Source organism: Aptenodytes forsteri, unplaced genomic scaffold (genome assembly GCF_000699145.1).
Source record: "Aptenodytes forsteri isolate BGI_AS27 unplaced genomic scaffold, ASM69914v1 Scaffold174, whole genome shotgun sequence".
NCBI lineage: Eukaryota > Metazoa > Chordata > Aves > Sphenisciformes > Spheniscidae > Aptenodytes > Aptenodytes forsteri.
In genome coordinates, this window is record NW_008794603.1 from 2,843,517 (window position 1) to 2,862,968 (window position 19,452).

Consider the following 19,452-nt stretch of genomic DNA (forward strand, 5'->3'; position numbering starts at 1 on the left):
GCTGGGTCGACGGTTGGACTCGATGATCTTAGAGGTCTTTTCCAACCTTAATGATTCTGTGATTCTAAGTCTCCAAATTTTAAACTGATAAAACTGTTTGGATATCCCTACTGTATTTCGGTTGTGTGCGGGTGACACCCAGAAGCTCAGTGCCTTGCTTAGACGGCGCTGATTGGGAAGTAGCGGGACGGGTGCTCCTGCTTTTTTCCCCTCTTTGCAGAGTCAGGTGGTAGCTACTGCAGCCAGCAGTTCTGTAGCTCAGAATTCCTGCTGTGAGCTATTTCTCAGAGTAGTTAGATGATGCTCCTTAATTAACTGACTGTTTATACCTGAGGATGGGACAGGCCTACATATTATTCTTTTTCTTTAATGGACAAGAGAAATAAATACTGGTATAAATGTTTCTGCTAGGGAAGAGCATTACAGGTTGGTAGGTGATGCCAAACTGTTGGCATCAAAGAAAGAAAATGGCAGAAGATGCTAGTTTGTGAGATTATAGTAGCAATAGGTGTTTTTTCCTAAGCAGGTCTGTGATTGGCTGTTTTTGTTGGAGGTTGCCTCATTTTGAACTTTGTCTCATTATATCTGTTGGACACCAGAAGACATTTTAAAGCACTGTACTGATAAAGTTAAACATTTTTGTATCCAGAAAAGCTGGGACATTTAGAACTGGTGTCACATCCTTTGCATAGCAAGCACAACAAAAACCGTATGGTATTAGTTGTAGCGTTTAACTGTGAGATTACAAAACATCTCTATTATTAACCTCTACTTTTCACATTTTTAACATTTACAGAAAACTTTATAAAAAAAATTACTGGAACAGAATTTCAGTCTGCCACTGAGCTTTGATAGCGTTGAGTTTAATGCTGTTGTTAGGAGAATAATCACATCCATCATCAGTCCAGTGATGAACTGGTTGTACTTAACCATTTCTGTTCTGACTGGCAGAGTGGTTTTTTTTCTCCCCTAGATTTGTGCAGATATGCAGAGGATCCAAGACCCACCAACAATTTGAAGTCTAATGGACAGAAAGTTTAAATGGCATTAGCTTCTCTGTTAGATATATTGTTGACAGAAGAACTGGTGTTTACATTTGATTGTACTTTTTCTACCTCTTGTAACAGTTTCCAAATGTAAGACACTAATCTTTACCAACTTTTATCCCCCCACTCCAAAGCAAAGCCTGATAAAGACTCGAGCTGTTCTCCTGCAGCACAAGAATTGATGACAAGATTGGGTTTTTTACTGGGAGAAGGGATCCCAACTTCTGCTCATATAGAAGAGAAAAATGAAGTCATGGTAGGATAATGGAAAATAATATATTTAATGTTCATCCTATTTCTGAGAGGACTAATGTTATTTCCTCTATTTGCTAGTTGCAGTTACTTGATACTTACCAAAATACAATCCATTTTAATAGTCATATTGTAATAGAATTGTAAATTAATTATAACAAGAGTGTGTGTGTTTGTTTTGAAAATGTGAGTTTATCTTGCATTCTTAAAAAAAAAAAGAATAGACTACTCATCATTTCTGGAAAGTTAAATCTAGTCTACTATGAATGTGAATAGCTTCTAGGGTTCTCTCTGCCTTATTTTAGTATTTAGGAGGAACTCTTTTTTCCTTCTATTCTCAGTGACTTATGAGAATGGAAAATGTCAGTGGTTTGTTAAAATAAGACCATGCATTTTGGGGTGTGTGTTTGTTTTTTCCTGAGAAGTTCACTTCCATTTGACAGTCTTTCTCTGTCATTTGCGGGTAGAGGAACTGGGGAGAAGCAAGCAGCTACTATCCATATGAAACTCATCTGCTAACCAAAACTGAACAGTAACTACCAATGTCTCTTTCTTCCCCTTCCTCTCTCCGCTTTTAGTCCCAGGCCTCATAAATCTTAGTGCATCTTGGGTTTCATTGATCGATCTGTTGGAGTGGGTCCAGAGGAGGGCCACAAAGATGATCACAGGGCTGGAGCACCTCTCCTATGAAGACAGGCTGAGAGAGTTGGGGTTGTTCAGCCTGGAGAAGAGAAGGCTCCGGGGAGACCTTATATCAGCCTTCCAGTACCTGAAGGGGCCTACAAGAAGGCTGGAGAGGGACTTTTTGCAAGGGCATGTAGTGATAGGACAAGGGGTAACGGCCTTAAACTGAAAGAGGGTAGATATAGATTAGATACAAGGAAGAAATTCTTCACTATGAGGGTGGTGAGGCACTGGAACGGGTTGCCCAGAGAAGTTGTGGATGCCCCATCCCTGGAAGTGTTTCAAGGCCAGTTGGGTGGGGCTTTGAGCAACCTGGTCTGGTGGAAGGTGTCCCTGCCCATGGCAGGGGGGGTGAACTAGATGATCTTTAAGGTCCCTTCCAACCCAAACCATTCTGTGATTCTATGATAGTGAAATGTGAGACTGCAGTTCTAGTGCTTTTTAACCCAAAGAATAAATACTGGCGGCGGGGGGGAGGGGTATCCAGTAAAATGTTTAATAGAGAAGAAATCTGCCTCACTGCAGCTCTTCCACTGAACTGTGAAATTTCTTTTTTCTTCAGGAGTCACTTTTTAAGAGTAATCTGAAAACATGTCATTAAGGTTCCAAATCAAGATAAAGCTTCTGCTTCTTGAAGCTTTTGCTTGAAAAATGGGCTCTTTGCTTTGTTCTTATTCTACTTCACCTTGATGTTTCTAATTTTCAGCACAGTAGTGTACTGCCTCCTGTGCAATAACTACTCATTTTTCTTCACATTGCAGTGTACAGTAGCCAGTCAAGGAGTGAGTCCATGTTCCACCCTCACAAGCAGCACTACGTCACCTAGCACTGATAGTCCTTGCTCAACTCTCAATAGCTGTGTTGGCAAAACAGCAGCTAACAAAGGCAGTCCCTGTGGAACCATTAGCAGCCCTAGCTCTACCCTGGAGAGCAAGGACAGTGGAATTATAGGTAAGCATCGTAATTAATAATGCGATTAATAGAAATTAATGTTCTCTTAATAGTACAAGTCTGAATAGCTGCTTCATGTCATTGTGTTCAATTTTACGCTGTCCATGGATCCCATTTCAAATCCTCTGTACTTGAAAGATTGAAATCATATTCTTTGGCTATAACAGTTTCTGTTGTTAGGTGTGCATTTGTCGTCTTTTGTTTTCCTGGTGCAGTTCTAATTTCTCCATGTTTTCCTTTAAAATCATTGATTTCCTCTGTTTCGCTCCATTTTTTATTTTCTTTTACCTTTTTTTCTTTTCCATTATATATATCTCTACAATGCACTTCACTATGGTGAAGCACAGCATAGCTTGAAGCTGGTTTAATTTCCAGCTGAGGAAAAAATAATTGATGCTACTTCTTATGAGAATAACCTAAATCAAACTGTTTTAAAACACTGCAAACTTTTGGGTAATTGGCATGAAAATGAAGCTAAAATGGGGCATCATGGAAGAGGTGAAATTGTGTGATCCTCCACTGAATAGATGACTGAACTGAGGCTATATATGCATCTCCTATAGGGAGTCAGTTATCTTTAGAGAGGCAGCTACCATCACAGACCAACTGTTATATAGCTCCAAACTGAATATTTAACAATATCCAAACCAACTAGCTGAATATTTCAGTAAGTCTGTTCAGTACTAAAGAAGAAATCTAAATTCTTTGCTGCCTCGTTTGTGCCGTCTTCCCTTTTTCTGCTCCCTGCCCTAATGGGTCTTTGTCTGTACCGCTATCTACCTGTACCTTTGGGCACCCAGGTGGCTGCGTTAATATTACTTTCTGGAAGGTCAGACTAAGATGTAGAAAGCATATTTTTCATGTTGTTATAAACTGTTGTAGGAGGGTTTATTCTTCTTTATTGGTTTAGTCAATTTTTTTTTAAATGCTGACTTAACCAATTGATCCCTTTTAAAATTGATTTTGTAACAGCTGTTAAGCTTACCAACAAAAACAAAGCACAAAATGCCCCCTAACCTGATGCTTTCTCAGTATACAAAAGTGAGCTTTCAGTTTTACTTAAGTCTAGCTGATGGACTAAATTTAGGGAGGCTGAAAAAGGGAAGCAATTCTAAATCTTAAATGCCTAGATTTGATAAAGTAAACTTAAGATGTGTCATTGTCTTTGACTGTGAACTTAGTACTTTTTGATTTACAACTTTTGTTTATAGAAGGAATTCCAAGTGAACGTGGTCTCTGCCTGCCATTATGAATACTACCATGATGATCATTGGTGTAGTACTTGCCAAGAAGTAGTGATAATACATGTTTTCATAACGCAGTTGATAACACTTTACTCTGACTTTATACATGTTTTTGCATTTTATTATAAAGTGAAGTAATTAAGTCATAAGTTATGACATAATGTTATTTTTACTGATCAGTTATCCTAAAAGAGATGTTCATCATGGGTCAAAAGACTCATTTGTATAACACTTAAGTACTTCAGTTTTAGAAAATGATTTTGTGAACTCGTTCCATGATAGACTGATAAAAGCCATTGTCCATGGTCAATTTTGTGTAAGATCTAGTTTTGAGATAGCATTAACATTTTTCTGTAAAGTAAAGGGTATATCAGAATTGTTGCTCTTGGGTTCACAGATTTCAGACATTGCCTGACTTGAGAATAGAGTACTCAAGATAGAGTTAGTTGTAGGTTTTGTTGGAATTCAGGGTTTCCTGTTTTGATTACACAGATGCAAGTGTAAAGCAGACTGAAACGATTGTACAAGTGAGTATATTGGTGTAAAAATACAGCAATGTATGACTAGAAGAAACAGTAATGCCTCTTGTTGCAAAAAATATTTATCTGTCAGTATACCTTAGTCATTTTCTTGTTTAAAATGTTTTATAGGGGTTTTGCTTTTTTAATAGAGTAGTTTAAATCAGTTCTTTGAATGACACAGGGATCTATGAGAGTTGTGCCATTAAAACAAAACAGGCTTCCCAAATAGGACATGATTACAAAGATACTTCTGTCTTCATAAATGCATCTATGCTTAAGCTTTTACTAGGTCTGTAAGTGATGTGTAGACTGACTATTAGGCACTTCTGCTTGGGTGTGTTTCTTAAAGATTTGGGACCTTTGTTAAGGCTTCTGTAAGTGGTGAGCGTTTACCTTTTATAAAAAGAGGAGTCATGTTGGTTTGGAATACTTAGTTGTTTGGAGATCTAAACCAATGTGTTTGTTCATTTGTTTAAAGTGGCACCGCACTGAAAACCTTAGTTGACTTTGCAAAAAAGTTTAAGGACTGCACGCTGTTTTGCATGCAACTTTTGTTTATATCGGAGAGAGTTGCATCAATGTGAATATAAAAATTGGCATTACTAATACACTAAATTGCTTCTCTGGTACGTGATATAGAAGGGGGAAAAGGGATCCTGTTTCTCTGTAATTACATACTTTCAGCCTTGCTGAGCTCTTCTGTGAGGTACTGCAGCCCAGGGGAGGCACGTGTGCATCTTTTGTATATGCAGTTTAATGTCACAGAAGATGCATTTCTTATGCAGATACTTCATGAAGTCTTGGAATAAATACATTTACAGTATCAGTAACGCATAGTTCATCCAAGACTATAGAAGCAGCTGCTGGTTTTGGAGTGGAGTAGATTCCTTCTTTCCTTCCAGAAAGGCAGGATAATAGGCTGGAGCTCTGTTCTTTAACCGTCTTTAAAACCTGTTCTTGAGTGAGAGCTTCCCTTCTCTCAAGTGGGCAAATGTAGATACTGGTATGAACCTACTACCCATGCTTTGCAAGCTTGACGTATTCTATGAGTATGTCCATGTTCTAAATGAGGTCAGAACTAGCCTCATGTTTGTTTAAAATAGTATATTGGCATGACAACTACATCATCCATTGTATAACCTTGTAAGCACTGATACTTTTAAGAAAGGATGTTTGAACCCAGTGATAAAAGTTGCTTATTGAACTAATGAAAAGGTAGGAGTTTCAAAAATAGGAGAAACATGAAAGTAAGTCCTTTATTATACGGGGAGAAGAGAGGATGGTGGAGTTGTGAAGCGCATGAGTGTGAGAGCAGGGGGAAAAACCCTAGAGAAGATAGGAAGGTGGGGGGAACTCCTGTATAGCTCCTTCAGAACCATATGGTTCATGATCATGGGACCATATGAAAATCATCTGCCGCAGTTCTGCGGAGCTGTCACTTATGTCTCAAAATCAGGGAGAATTTGAACACCCTTTGTCTCTTGGCAACCCATGGCAGCACCCCTTAAATCTATAAAGGCATGAAACCAAGAAGGGAAATAAGAGGCACCTCTCTGATAAATGACCCATGTTTTTGTTTTTTAAATACAAATTTATCTGTACATTCAAATTTGTTGTCAGTAGTAAGTGTGCATTTTAAATTATGTTTAGCAAGTATATGTTTTCTAATGTCTTTGACAGAGTTCATCCAACCATGAAAACAGCTTGCTCTTTCATGCTACTTATGTGGGCTTCCATTGTATTTCTACTACCATTATGTTTTCTGGGCCAGCAGACTCTGATGGGAAAAATCTCTCTTTTCTCTCTTTCCCTCTTTTTTACTTATTGTTCAGGTTTCTTTTAGTTTTCTAATGTTTTACTGCTGTAGTTGAATTCTTCTCTGCTTCTATTGAGTTTGACATAATAGTAGTGGAGGCAGGTTTTAATCTTCAGCAATGAGCTAAGTAGGAGAAAAAGCTGGGCTACTGGCCAAAATGTAAGCTTTTCTGGATACTTGTCACTGTTTCAGTATGGAAATCTTGAGCAGCAAGGTTTCCTGATGCTACATTTCACTCCAGGAGGAATCATAGTTTTAAATATTTCATACTTAAGGATAAGCCAGATTTTTTTGACACGACCATGAAAATGAAATAAATTTGTCATACAGAAGTACAGTCTAAGCTGTGTGCAAAGGTTAATGGAATGCCTGAAAAGCTTTTTCTTCTATTGCCTCTAAAATGTATGTTGTATTATTGGTATTTCTGTAGAATATGAGCTCTTGAATTTAATCACCAGTTCTTAAATTTCTTGTGAATGCGAGGCTAAGCTGGAAGAATGCAAAGTTGTATGAATACCTCATCACCCTGCAAGGCTGAAGCTGCAGTGGAGTTGATGTGAAAGAAGAATAGTTGGTGCTTCTTCTGACTGGAGAAGCCTCAGAGTTCTAAGGAACAGTCTGCATTTGCATTTTGTTAGTGGTCTAATACGCCAGAATGTTTTACTTCATGATTTGGTCAGTTGAGTGTAGAATCACCACATATATACCTTTAACATTTAAAATTTTAACCTGGGGAGGACTCACAGTTCACATAAATATTATTATTTGAACTGGCATTGATTTTTTTTTTTTTTTTAATTTTTTTATCCTGATGCCCTTTCATCCTGTTTTGTATTTTCCTCTGTTGTGTTCAAGTGTTCAAAATGCATTGAGTGTTGGCTTAACCTTTAATAAATATTTGTTGTTCAGTTATTTTGTGAGAATTTAAGTATTGAAAACGTTTTAAATGAAACAGAGTAATTTCACTGTTAAACGTGCAAAAAAGTATATATTTGCAAAGTGTTCTTATGCGAGCACATTAGCATAGTTTTATCAAACATTACTCAAGTAGGTCTTTAGGAGTATAAATTCTTCACACCTTCAGGTATTGCAGGAGGCCTTGATTATCTACAATCTTGAGGAACTAAAGATGCCCTCTAATAACACTCAGCCACCAAACTGGAATATTTGGAGCACTCTAGATAATGCAGTTAGTGTTGTTTCAGCTTTCATTGAGTGAATCACTACAGCAGTGGAAGGCTACTGTTCTGTAATGCAGCATCCAAAAACACCTGTGTGGTCTTGAGTTGTCTTTTAGCTGGGATCTGTCTAGCTCTATGTTGCTTATTTTGCGGCATCTGAAATTTTCACAGCAAAAAAAAGCACATCTTGCTGCCAAAAAGTTTCACATAGTATTGAGAAATTATTTGTAAATGTTTTCTGGTTGGCTTATGATGACATCATAAACCAAAAAAAAGCCTTTATTTGAGCCTCTGATTTACTTTATACTGCAGTAAACTGAAATACTTTAAAACCCTGAATCAGTATGTTTAATATAATCTGAAATTTTGTTCGTATACTCTACCGGGTCTGATCAAACATGCATCTAGCCTTGTATGCTCTCTCTGATAGTGAAATGTAGTAGGTACTTAAGAAAGGAGTAGTATATAGCTCAGTTGCTGGAAGCTTTCTATCAAGGTTAGTTTGCCAGGTATGTGAGTGCAGGCAGATTGTCATCCTAATGTAGCTAAGCTATCTATTTTAGGTGAGCTAGATCTCTGAACAACATTGAATTTTTATCATTTATGCTTCACAATGTACAGGATGTTTGGTCACAAGTAGACTTGTGGAAAGCCTCCCAGCTTTGGAAGAACTGTGCAAGTTTTTTCAAATAATTGAATTTTGAATTCTTTTTATATAATATTAGTCTTTAAAAATGTGAATTATCAAAAAGATGCATTTAAATGTGCTCTAGATGCTATTTTTACTTCTTAATGAGCTTTTGTTGTCTCCATGTTCCATGTATTGAATTTTGAATTCTTTTTATATAATATTAGTCTTTAAAAATGTGAATTATCAAAAAGATGCATTTAAATGTTTTTCTTGCTCTAGATGCTATTTTTACTTCTTAATGAGCTTTTGTTGTCTCCATGTTTACAGAATGGTTTGAAAATTTGCAAGATATGTTATAGAATTTTTCATTTTTAAAAGAAGTTCAGACGTGTTTCGGTGAAGTAGTAGATTCTTCATAAAAAGTCATACATGTTTTGGTGGTTGGTTTGGCTGGTTGTTTGGTTTTTTCCCCTCCCCTGAGCACAAATTACATAGATCTAAAGATACACCTGGATTCTTCAGAACATTTTCTAGCCTCCTTTCTCAGGTGTTTTTCCCAATCTGAGAAGCTATGTTGTTCAGCTGTTTTAGATAAATAATAGTCCTTAAATTCAACAAAATACCCAGTAAAGAAATACTTGAATATCTGCTGGCCCAAAATGCCATTTGAGTATGAAAATTATAATGTGTATTAACACGAGTGTGCCATTTTCCTCTGACGTGTACTTTAGTTGTTTGTTTTTTTTTCTCTCTTTTTCAGCAACTATAACCAGTTCATCAGAAAATGATGATCGTAGTGGATCCAGTTTGGAATGGAGCAAGGATGGGAGTCTCAGAGCTGGAAGACATCAAGGGATTAGTCATGATCGAAGAACAGATAATTGTTCACCAGTTGCAGAAGAGGAAGCCGTTGGATCTGCTGAGAATTTGCCAAAAGTACTACCAACAGGAGAGGGTCCCGTTCCTTATGCTCAAAGTTCTGGCTCTTTAATAATGCCTCGTCCAAACTCTGTTGCAGGTAAAGTCCTGAGGTAGAAAAAAAGGATGTTCTTAATGATAGGACATTTCTGTTGAAGCTTTCTGTTGAAGTTACGTTGTTAGTGTGAAAGTATTTTTATAGGACAAAAAGCATAGGTTCTAAACTGAATAGAAGAGCATTATCTAAGTTGTTTAAAATTGTCATACAGAGGGCTTTTATTGTGGTTTTTAGTAGGTATTGGTTAGGTCAGGACTTTTGGAACACTTCAAAAGTCCATTAGTCATTCTAGGACTGTATCTGCTGTCAACTAATCCTTGAGGTTGTCGCTTATGTCTATGCTCGCATTTGCTAGATCTGTAAATCTGACTAACACTAAGACCAAAATCATACTTTGATCTCTGTTGAACAAGTGACGTATATCTTTTTTAAAGAACTAAGTGAAGTTCTGCCTTCTAGTTGAACCATTCATTCAGAAAATGGAGTCTGTTCAGTTGTGATAGATACATACGTGACCTTTTTCTAAGTGTTGTGAAATAGGCAAATCTCTGCAAAAACACTTAAAATCTATTAGTAGAGCCCATCAAATTCTAACAGTAACGGGCAATTTGCTTACATAAATATAACCCTGCAAGAAAAATGTTCTGATAAGTGTTCAGAAGCATGGGTGCCATATATCTGGGGATAGGTTTAGCTAACTAAAAATTCAAAGTTAAAAAACTTGGTAAATGCAGAGTGAAGAAAACTTCAGTAACGAGGTTAGGGCTTGGGAGTTGGTGATTCCTAGAGGGAAGAGGGGAGGATATTATCCTTCATTCCAGCTAGAAAATATTGTCAGTAAAAGGAGGTATTTTTACTATAAAAGATGAAGCAAAAATTGATGCATGGAATTTTCTTAGTATGGCAAGATGTATAGAGGAAATACTGCTAGTAAACCAACTTTTTAAATTGTCAATGGCAGAATTTTGGCAAAGAACGTGCTAGCAATTTTGATGAGAATCTTTTAAGTTCTGACAATACCACTTTAAATTTTGGAAGGTTATAGATTGTAATATGAGGACTAGTTCTGTGTTTTCATTGTGAAGGCAGAAACATGTTGGCTCAGCTGGGGAAAAAAAAAGAAACACTCTCCATTTCGTTTTCAAAGGAAGTATATAATGTGTTTATTCCAGAAAAGTCCAACAAATTTTAATATATTGGAATTGCAACAGAAAAAGATGCTAATATGCAGCTCAGTAAATGTTATCAAGAACTTAAGACTTGTCAGTAATAGCCAAAATCCGATGCTTTTAAAAAAAACAGTCCTACATTTAGATGCTTCATGAAGTGTCATGAAAGATAGAAACACACAATGCAATCATAATAAAGGTAATTTGAGGTTTTAAGATACCATGAAAGTTATTAGTACACTGTTTCAAAATTCTACGGTTGAAGGATTATTTTTCAGCACCATGTTATGGTATGAATACAGTAATGCCCAGGTTCACAGGGGGAGAGAGTATGCCACGGTTCTCCATAAAACTGCTGTTATCACAGAACAAAGCTTTCTGCTATGTTTGTTCATTAGAATTATCCTGTTGACAAAAGTGAATGTCTGACAGTGAACAGCAGCAAACAATTGTAATAAATTTGCATGTGTTTAGCTATTTGACATAGTTATAAAATTACAGATGTTAGAAACAATTATGAGTCTGCTTTGAAAAATTGCCCTATGTCAAAGGAGATGTAGTATCCTGATCTTAAATGTTCTAGTATCTGATAGTGCAGAGCTTTTGGCTACAGATTTTTGTGAAATCTAGTGTGACTGAAGAAATTTTTCCTAGATGAATGTGGGATTAGAAGTTGTCACACCTCCAATCCCTGCTAGAGAAGCAGGAGTGTTGTTTTAGGAATCATTGAACTGTGTCTTGCTTTTACTGCTTCCCCTTTTATTATGTCTCACTTCCTATTCTGGAGTTCTGAGATGGACCGTAACCATGCCATGCTCCTTCTTTTCCTTTTATCATATGTTACTCTCTTCCTGAAGAAAGCTTCCTAGTTAATGAACGTGACGAAGATGATATTCCAACTCTGCATCGTATGGTCAAGCTCATGTGTTCTGCTCTGATTATCATTTGGAGCATTTGTATTTGCTTGCATGTGATTCATGTTTTTTCCACGTACTTGATCTGCATGTCCATTTAAAACTAGTGCCTTTTGGAGATAGACACTAATTTTGCTGACTCTAGGACAAGATGGGAGGAAGCAGCAACCACCTTCTTTTCATGGATATTATAGCACTACTGCATAAATTTGGGGGAATTTCACTCTGAACTAAATGGCTTTGTTGCCAAAGAGGACTGCAGTAACTGCCCTTTCGTTGTTATAGTCTATTGTCTGAAATACAGATCCCCAGATTTTAGCTTTGGCATCTCATAGACTTATGAGTACCTGAGTTTTTTGAGTGTTAAAAAAAGCGTAGACTACTTTAGGTTGTAAGGGGCCCCTGGAGGTTTCTGGTCCACCGTCTCACTTGAAGCACATCCAATTAGAACAGTTTGCCCAGGGCCTTGTTCAGTTGAGTGTTGAGTGACTCCAAGGATGACTATTCCCCCGTGTCTTTGGGCAGCTTGTTTGGGTATCCTCAGTGATTATTGTATCTAGTGTGTGTCTATATCTATTCCCATGTTCCAACCTGTGTTCATTGCCTCTCATCCTGTTACTGTGCCCCTTCAAGAAGAGTCCGACGGTGGCCTCCTGTTAGGTAAAGAATGACAGTAAGCTGCTGTCTTAGCCATCTTTGTTCAAAGCTGAACAAACTCAGTTCAAACCTGCAACCTCCCTTTCAGTTTGTTGCAAAGGAATTCTGCCCAGCCTCTCATATTTTTAAAGTGACATCCACAGGAGCATTGGCTCTTTTTGGCTCTGGCTCTTTTTCTAGCCTTTAAATTCTGGAGGACTCTGCATTTCCCTTGGTTGAACTTCATGAGATTCCACTCAGCCCAGTTCTTCAGCCTGTCAAGATCCATCAGAATGCCAGCACAGTCATCTGGCTTATCAGCCATTCCTCCCAGTCTTGTATCATCTGCAAACTTGGTGAGGTTGCACTCTGCCCTGTTAATGAAGATATTAAACAGTATTAGACCCAGTGCTGACTGCTGGAGTATACCACTAGTGAGTTGCCTCCAGCTGGACTGTGTGCCACTGATCACAACCCTCTGGGCCCATCCATTTTCAGCCAATTTTGGGTCCACCTCACTGTGCATTTACATAACCTGTACTTCATCAGCTTGTCCATGACAACGTTATGGGACACAGTGTCAGAAGCCTTACTAAAGTCAAAGTAGACAACATCCACAGGTCTCCCCCCATCCACCAAGCCGGTCATCGTCTTATAGTGTCATAGAATCACAGAATGGTTTGGGTTGGAAGGGACCTTTAAAGATCACCTAGTTCCAACCCTCCTGCTGTGGACAGGGGCATGTTTCACTAGATGAGGTTGCTCAAAGCCCCATCCAGCTTGTATTCAGTTGAGAGTTCCTTGCTTATCTATGCAGGCCTCCTGCCATATTTGCTTTATTTCCTACTTGTCAGGATGGCCTTTTCTTGAGCTTGCAGGAGGTTATCCTTGAGTGTCAACCAGCTCTTTTGGATCCCTCTTCTCTCCAGCACTGTATGCCATGGGATTCTTCCAAACAGAACTCTGAAAGGTTAAAGTCTGTGCTCCTGAAATCTGGTGTTGTGCTCCTGCTTTTTGCTCTGTGCTCTCTTATTAGGATCCTGAACTCCACCATCTCATGGTCACTGCAGCCAAGAATGCCCCCAACTTTCACATCTATGGCAAGTTCTTCCTTGTTTGTATCAGGTCCAGCAGAGCATCTTTCCTTTTTGGCTTCTTAGTCACCTATGTCAGGAAGTTGTTATCAATGCACTCCAGAAATCTGAATTGCTTATGCCCTGCTGTGTTGTTCCTCCAACAGATGGAAGACTTTGGATTTGATATCAATTTGCAAACTACTTTTTTTTAATGTGAATATTCATTTGGTTTATTTCTGGTGAAAAAGTATATCCCTGATATTACTTGGCAAATCAGTTCTCTGGATTTTCAGTTCTTCTTTTGTATAGCTATCATTGTGGTTTAAAAATTGAAGAAAATAAAAAATGTTATCCAGAGTTCTGTAGCATTTGATACAAAAAGAATGGAACTATTTCCTCACAGATAGTGTACTAGCAGCTAGTATCTGAACCTGTTCCTAACAGTTCTGACCTCACTGATATGGTTGTTCTCATAGTAAAAAAAGGAAACTGTATTAACGTGAGAACTGTTTACCACATGAGGAAGTTAAGGCAGACATGAGGGCCATCTGAAGGGGGAAAAATCCAACTAAATTTTTAGTGAACTTGATTGAAAAGCATTTTGTAAATGTTATAACATGAATGACTTCAACCACTGCCAATGTCTAGAAAAACTTATCTGTAAGTACTATGTTAAGGAAAGAACTGTAATAAATAATAATGTTCTTTGTAACTTATGCTGAGAGAAAAATAAGCTTCAGTCCTTTAATACTCTAGCAACAAGTTCAACCAAACTGGAAGATCTGAGTTATTTGGATGGACAAAGAAATACTCCTTTACGCACTTCAATTCGCTTACCTTGGCACAACACTGCTGGCGGAAGAGTGCAGCAGGAAAGTAGAGGTACACATATTTACATCTGCATCTGTCTTGGCACAAGCATGCAGTTCTTCAGTAGTTTTGTAACATGGATGTCCTGTGATCTTTGTAAACACCCCCATCCCACAAAGTGTTATTTTAGAATGCTCCTGACAGATCTGACTCGACATGCCTGAAAATAAGATGCTTGCTTACACTTTTTCCTGCATAATGCTGTGGTTTAGAAATTGAATGTGTGTCTTTTAATAAGAAATCAGTATATTGTTTATCTAAGTGTGTATGGGCAGTGCAGTGCAGATCATGTGAATCTCCAAACTGAAGTTGTGTAATACCAGTGTTCAGGAACTGTACTGAATATTTTCTTGACTGCCAGATTTTATTATGTGACATTCAGTTAAGAGTGTACTGCAGCTTAAGAAATACTGTGCTGAATTTAAAATTTTCAAGAGGCTGTCAATAGAATTCTGTTTTAGGAAGAAAACTGATCTAATACCATTAGACTTATTTATGACTAATATATACTTCGATATCTCTGGTCTTTGAGTCTGAAAATAGCAGGTTTATGTTAAATACAAGTGATGTATGCAGGTTTTTGTTTTCTCCTCTTAACTAACTTAGACGTCTGCGGGCTCTGTTAATTTACCAGTGTTGCAAATGGGTGATTTAGACTGCTTAAAGGACCACTGTCAAAGGTATCAGCAAAAGTGGTTTTATTGAAATACAATGTTGTAAAAGTGCGACTTAACAAAGTTTGATGGCAAGGTTCGCTCTATCATTTACTGCACAAAGGATATAACAATGATTCAAAGTTACCAAGGCAAAAATCTTAGTGCACTATAACACAAGGTTATGCATGATATCGGTCACTTACAAAGGATCTGCAGTGTGTGAGAGGTCTGCCTTGAGGAGCAGCATTTGTGTGACATTAGATTTGGTTAATGAATCCTCAGAACATTATATTAGTGAACATTATTATTTCTGGAAATTTTAATGTATTTTATGCAACCAAACCCAAATTATTATTCTCTCTGTAAGTCTCGTCAGGTCTTTGCCAAATATGCAGATTAAAGTAATCAAACATGACTGTACTTTCAGCTGTGCTATGTAATTTCTGTTCTTTTGGCTTCAAAAGTACAGAAAAACAGGGTAGTAATATTTTTTTACATTATTTTAAAAATACGGGGTTTTTTAAAACAGAAAAATCTATTTATTCTCTGTACCTTTTTCTGCTTTTTCTGTCTCTGTAAATGTCTTTACAGATCTGAAGACTTGACACTGAGATGCTTAGCAGTGTAGTTCACTCTGAAAAATGTTTGGCACTTCCCCATTTATAGAATTACTAATGCATTTTTAAGAAAACTTATGGATTCTGCAACTTACTAACTCAAGTTTAATTGTAAAAAAAAACCAACAAAAAAAACCCTCAAATTATACTTGTAGCTTCTTTCCTCTAGAATTTAATTCACGTAGGAATTGTGGAGGTGACCTGAACTGAGCAAATCAGTCTTTATTGTTTTCATGATGAAAGCTCTGATAAGTCTGATTATGAACACTATTAACAAGGTTACTGAATGAAATGATCTTCTGAAACAGTTCTGGTTTATTGCATGTTGAGTTTCTTCTAATAAACTTTTCTCCCTGCCACCTCTTCTCAGCTCGTTTCATCCCCTATAAGCCTCAAGACATTTTGCTGAAGCCACTGTTGTTTGAAGTGCCAAGCATAACAACAGACTCTGTGTTTGTTGGAAGAGAATGGCTGTTTCAAGCGATTGAAGAAAAATTGAGGAATACTGATCCAGCAGAGAACAGAGGAGCAGTCATTACTGGAAATGTGGGATTTGGGAAGACTGCAGTTATTTCACGGCTGGTGGCACTTAGCTGCCATGGAAGTCGCATGAGGCAAATAGCTTCAAATAGCCCTAATTCATCCCCCAAAAGTATGTTCCTTTTCTGAGTAATTGTTTGGGTTATTGTACTGATAACAAGAGTCGAATGTTGTGTGGTTTTTTTGGCTTAAGGTAGTCGGGCCTCCTCAACTCCTCGGCAAATATTTGTTTCCTCCAGTGAGGAAATGAAACTGTTAAAATTGTATGCTTTGACAAATACTTTCCACTTAACATAGCGTGGGCTCAGCCCATCAAGAGAGACAGTAAAATGAGACAGCATGTAGAATCTCTTTCTTCTGTCAGGCAGCGTGTACCCTAAACTCTGTTGGTAGTGTGACTGTAGTAGCTTGTTCTCCCATTAGTTTAGAAAGAGGCAAGTGACATGTTTCTTCCCCACTGTGTACCACACGCTTTTCAGTACTGTGCGGTTTCCATAGAATTTCAGTAGAGACAAGAATAAAGCTATGGAGAAACGCGTTCTGTCTTCTACTGGGATCCATAGGATTCTGTCACCTGACCAATCCAGTGCCTACATTAACTGGAAGGATGGTGTGACTGTCATTACTGCTACTTCCCCTCCTGACACTTCAAATAATAATAATAATAATTAATAAGAAGAAGAATGATAAATTGTTTATATTTCCCAAGCCTTCAGTCATATAATAACTGTTAGTTTAAATGAGTCATCACATATATAATGTTCATAAGGAAACTCTTCACATCAGTATGGTTTTGCTTTCAGTAATTCTATAGTTTTATTGTAAAAGTCAGTTGAAAAGTTTTAAAATTGTAAAGTTGCAAATATGTGCCTGTATTTATCAGACTAGTTGCAGGCTTCTTGTAATGCTATTGTTCACTTTTAATTTTTACTCTAGCAGTAAAGATATTCTGTGATGGTTTCCTACAAAACAATCTGCTATCAGCAAATTTGGTCTCTTTTGTATTTGTTGCCTTTTAAAAATAGGTGGTGAATCCTGTCAGGAGATTCCCTTGAGTCAGTTACCCCCATCTGCTCCTCCAGCAAGTGGTACCAATACAATGAAGACTCTGAATTGTCCTGGTACTCCTGAATACCAAAATCAAACAGGTGATTCTGTGAGGCGCCTTGCTTCAAAGGTGAGTTTTCACTTATTAATAGTTTTTCAGTATGTTAGAAAACTTCTAACCTGGGGGGAGACAGTCTGCTTTGCAAAGCCTCCTGGGTATGCCAGTAGTCAGTGGTGGGAGAACAGGCAGTAACCTTGGACACTTCTAAAAGATGTGTATGTTTCATGACTGGTGAAACCAGCTACCTACCTTTTCTACCTTTCAAGTTATTACCTGAATTCTGCTTGGTCTTAGAACGAGTTACGTGAAAAATTTCACATCTGTTTTATGTGTGTATGGGAGGTTGGGATCCTTTACTTGCAAAAGGGGCTGTATATTCTCTACAGGTAGATGCTCACTGTACCTTCCAAAAGCAAAATTCTGGAAGAAAAAAAGAAGATAAAATGTTTGGTCTGTGTATAATCCATCTATATTCTATGATACAGGTTGAGTCTGAATGTAGGCTATTTTCCATACTCTGAGAGTCTGAAGTAAGCAATTAAAAGTTATTTTTGCATTAGATTATTATAAGTTTTAATTTTTGCCTAAGTAGTAAAAATAATGTCTGAATTGCATATTTTATGCAAATAGTTGTGAGGAAAACATGGGGTTATTGTTGCAGTCTTTAAGGTGATGTGATTATTTGGAAACAATGTTACGAAAGCCACTGAAGTGCAAACTTACTGTGAACACTATGTTTTCCTTGTGGTTTGATATTTTTTCAAAGAAGTATGGCCTATGTTATGCTTTATTTTTAAGTAATACACACCTTTGCAATAATCAGAATAAAGCCATTTGTCCTCTTTCTCTGTTTGCTATATGAGGATGTCTTTAATAGCTGTCTGTCATTTACTTTTGCCTGATGATGATCAAATTAGTTCTTGGGTCATTACAGTGTGTGACACAATGTTGTTAAATTATAGCTAATAGGTTGCTTAGTCAGAGCTTCAAGTTATTTTTCTTGTGCTGCTTAGTGACTTAGCTGTTTACCCACTGTATGCAAATGGCATGAACTCAAATTACTATGTTTTCTTGCCAGAATCTGACATTTTTATTTCTTTTCCTCTTTGCATGCTCTACAAGGTCAAGATCTATTTCACTGTCTTCCTTTCTATGTCTCTGACACAGGCCATCTGAGACCAGTTGCGGAGTTGGATAATTATTCTAACACAAACATTTTGTAGTTGAAGAGAAATTTAGTAACACATTATTGTAATTTGACTAACTAGTAACCAACTTAAATATTGAAGGGGTAACACTTTTTTTTTTTTAAATTCTCCAGGTCGTTGCTTATCACTACTGTCAAGCTGACAACACATACACGTGTCTTGTCCCAGAATTCGTGCACAGTATTGCAGCTTTACTTTGTCGTTCAAATCAGTTAACAGCATACAGAGATCTTCTAATAAAAGAGCCTCACTTACAAAGCATGCTTAGCCTGAGATCTTGTGTCCAAGATCCAGGGGCAGCTTTTAAAAGGGGAGTGTTGGAACCACTTTCAAACCTCAGGAAAGGTAGGTTAAGCAGGAAGTGGCTTGGAAACTGAATCTAAACTGCATAAAAAGTAAAAAAAAAAAGTAAGAATATGTATTTTAATGCTCTAAGAGAAATAAATAAATCAGAACATTCCTGGAGAAAGGGATTTCTTAATTGTGGTAGTTGTTAGTAACAATAATATGTAGGTTTTGAATAGTTGTTTCATGTTCTATAATACAATTCTGTGAAACTTATTAAAGATTGTGGAAACTTTACATTTATGTTTTTTGCCAGAAAACTCAAGGATAACTTTGTAGGTTGAAGTTAAGGCTAGCACGTTTGCATTAAAGGATTTTGTTTTCAGATGCTTTTGAGTTTTGTCACGCTTTTTTGTTTTGTAATTTTCCGAGCCTAAACACCTGCAAAGTGGATGTGTTTCTTGCTTTTTAAAATTGATATGGCAATTTTGCAAGAAAGCGTGTAAAAACATGACTTCTGTATTTAAAAAAAAAAAAAAACCAAACTGGCAAACTCCTCCTTGAAAACAGCTAGCTTCACAGTATATGCCAGCTTGAGCAGGTACTTGATAGATGGCAAGATGGGGGAGCAGATTTGCCCGTGTGTGAACAGAGCATGTGTCATTCCTGTGAAAACTGGTTTGCGGTTCTTCAATTTTGTTGACTGTCAACAAATATCTATGAAATCCATTGGCAAATCTTATGTTTACCCCTGGCATTTTCATCCTTAACAAGTGCTCAAAATGAATATTGCTCGTTTCTCAAGTTGTTGCAGAATAACCTTTTCTCCTCAGAACTGAAAGTGTAAACCAATGTCTTTATGTTTTTCGCAAGTTGTAGACTTTTTTTTTTTGTTTGGAAGTCTAATAAAGGATAAGTGTCCTGGTTTCGGCAGGGATAGAGTTAATTTCCTTCCTAGTAGCTGGTACTGTGCTGTGTTTTGGATTTAGGATGAGAACAATGTTGATAACACACCGATGTTTTAGTTGTTGCTAAGTAGTGCTTACACTAGTCAAGGACTTTTCAGCTTCC

At 37.3% G+C, this 19,452-nt stretch overlaps 1 protein-coding gene across 1 annotated transcript in view; it reads left to right on the plus strand.

The window, feature by feature from the left end:
* The window catches only part of TANC1 (tetratricopeptide repeat, ankyrin repeat and coiled-coil containing 1), a 63,434-nt gene that overhangs the window by 14,404 nt on the left and 29,578 nt on the right, over window positions 1-19,452 (plus strand). The window contains exons 3-9 of the mRNA XM_019470453.1: window positions 1,181-1,302; window positions 2,744-2,933; window positions 9,087-9,344; window positions 13,854-13,979; window positions 15,611-15,892; window positions 16,806-16,957; window positions 18,210-18,441. Of these exons, the coding sequence (XP_019325998.1) occupies window positions 1,181-1,302; window positions 2,744-2,933; window positions 9,087-9,344; window positions 13,854-13,979; window positions 15,611-15,892; window positions 16,806-16,957; window positions 18,210-18,441 (1,362 nt within the window). The remainder of the gene's footprint in view (window positions 1-1,180; window positions 1,303-2,743; window positions 2,934-9,086; window positions 9,345-13,853; window positions 13,980-15,610; window positions 15,893-16,805; window positions 16,958-18,209; window positions 18,442-19,452) is intronic.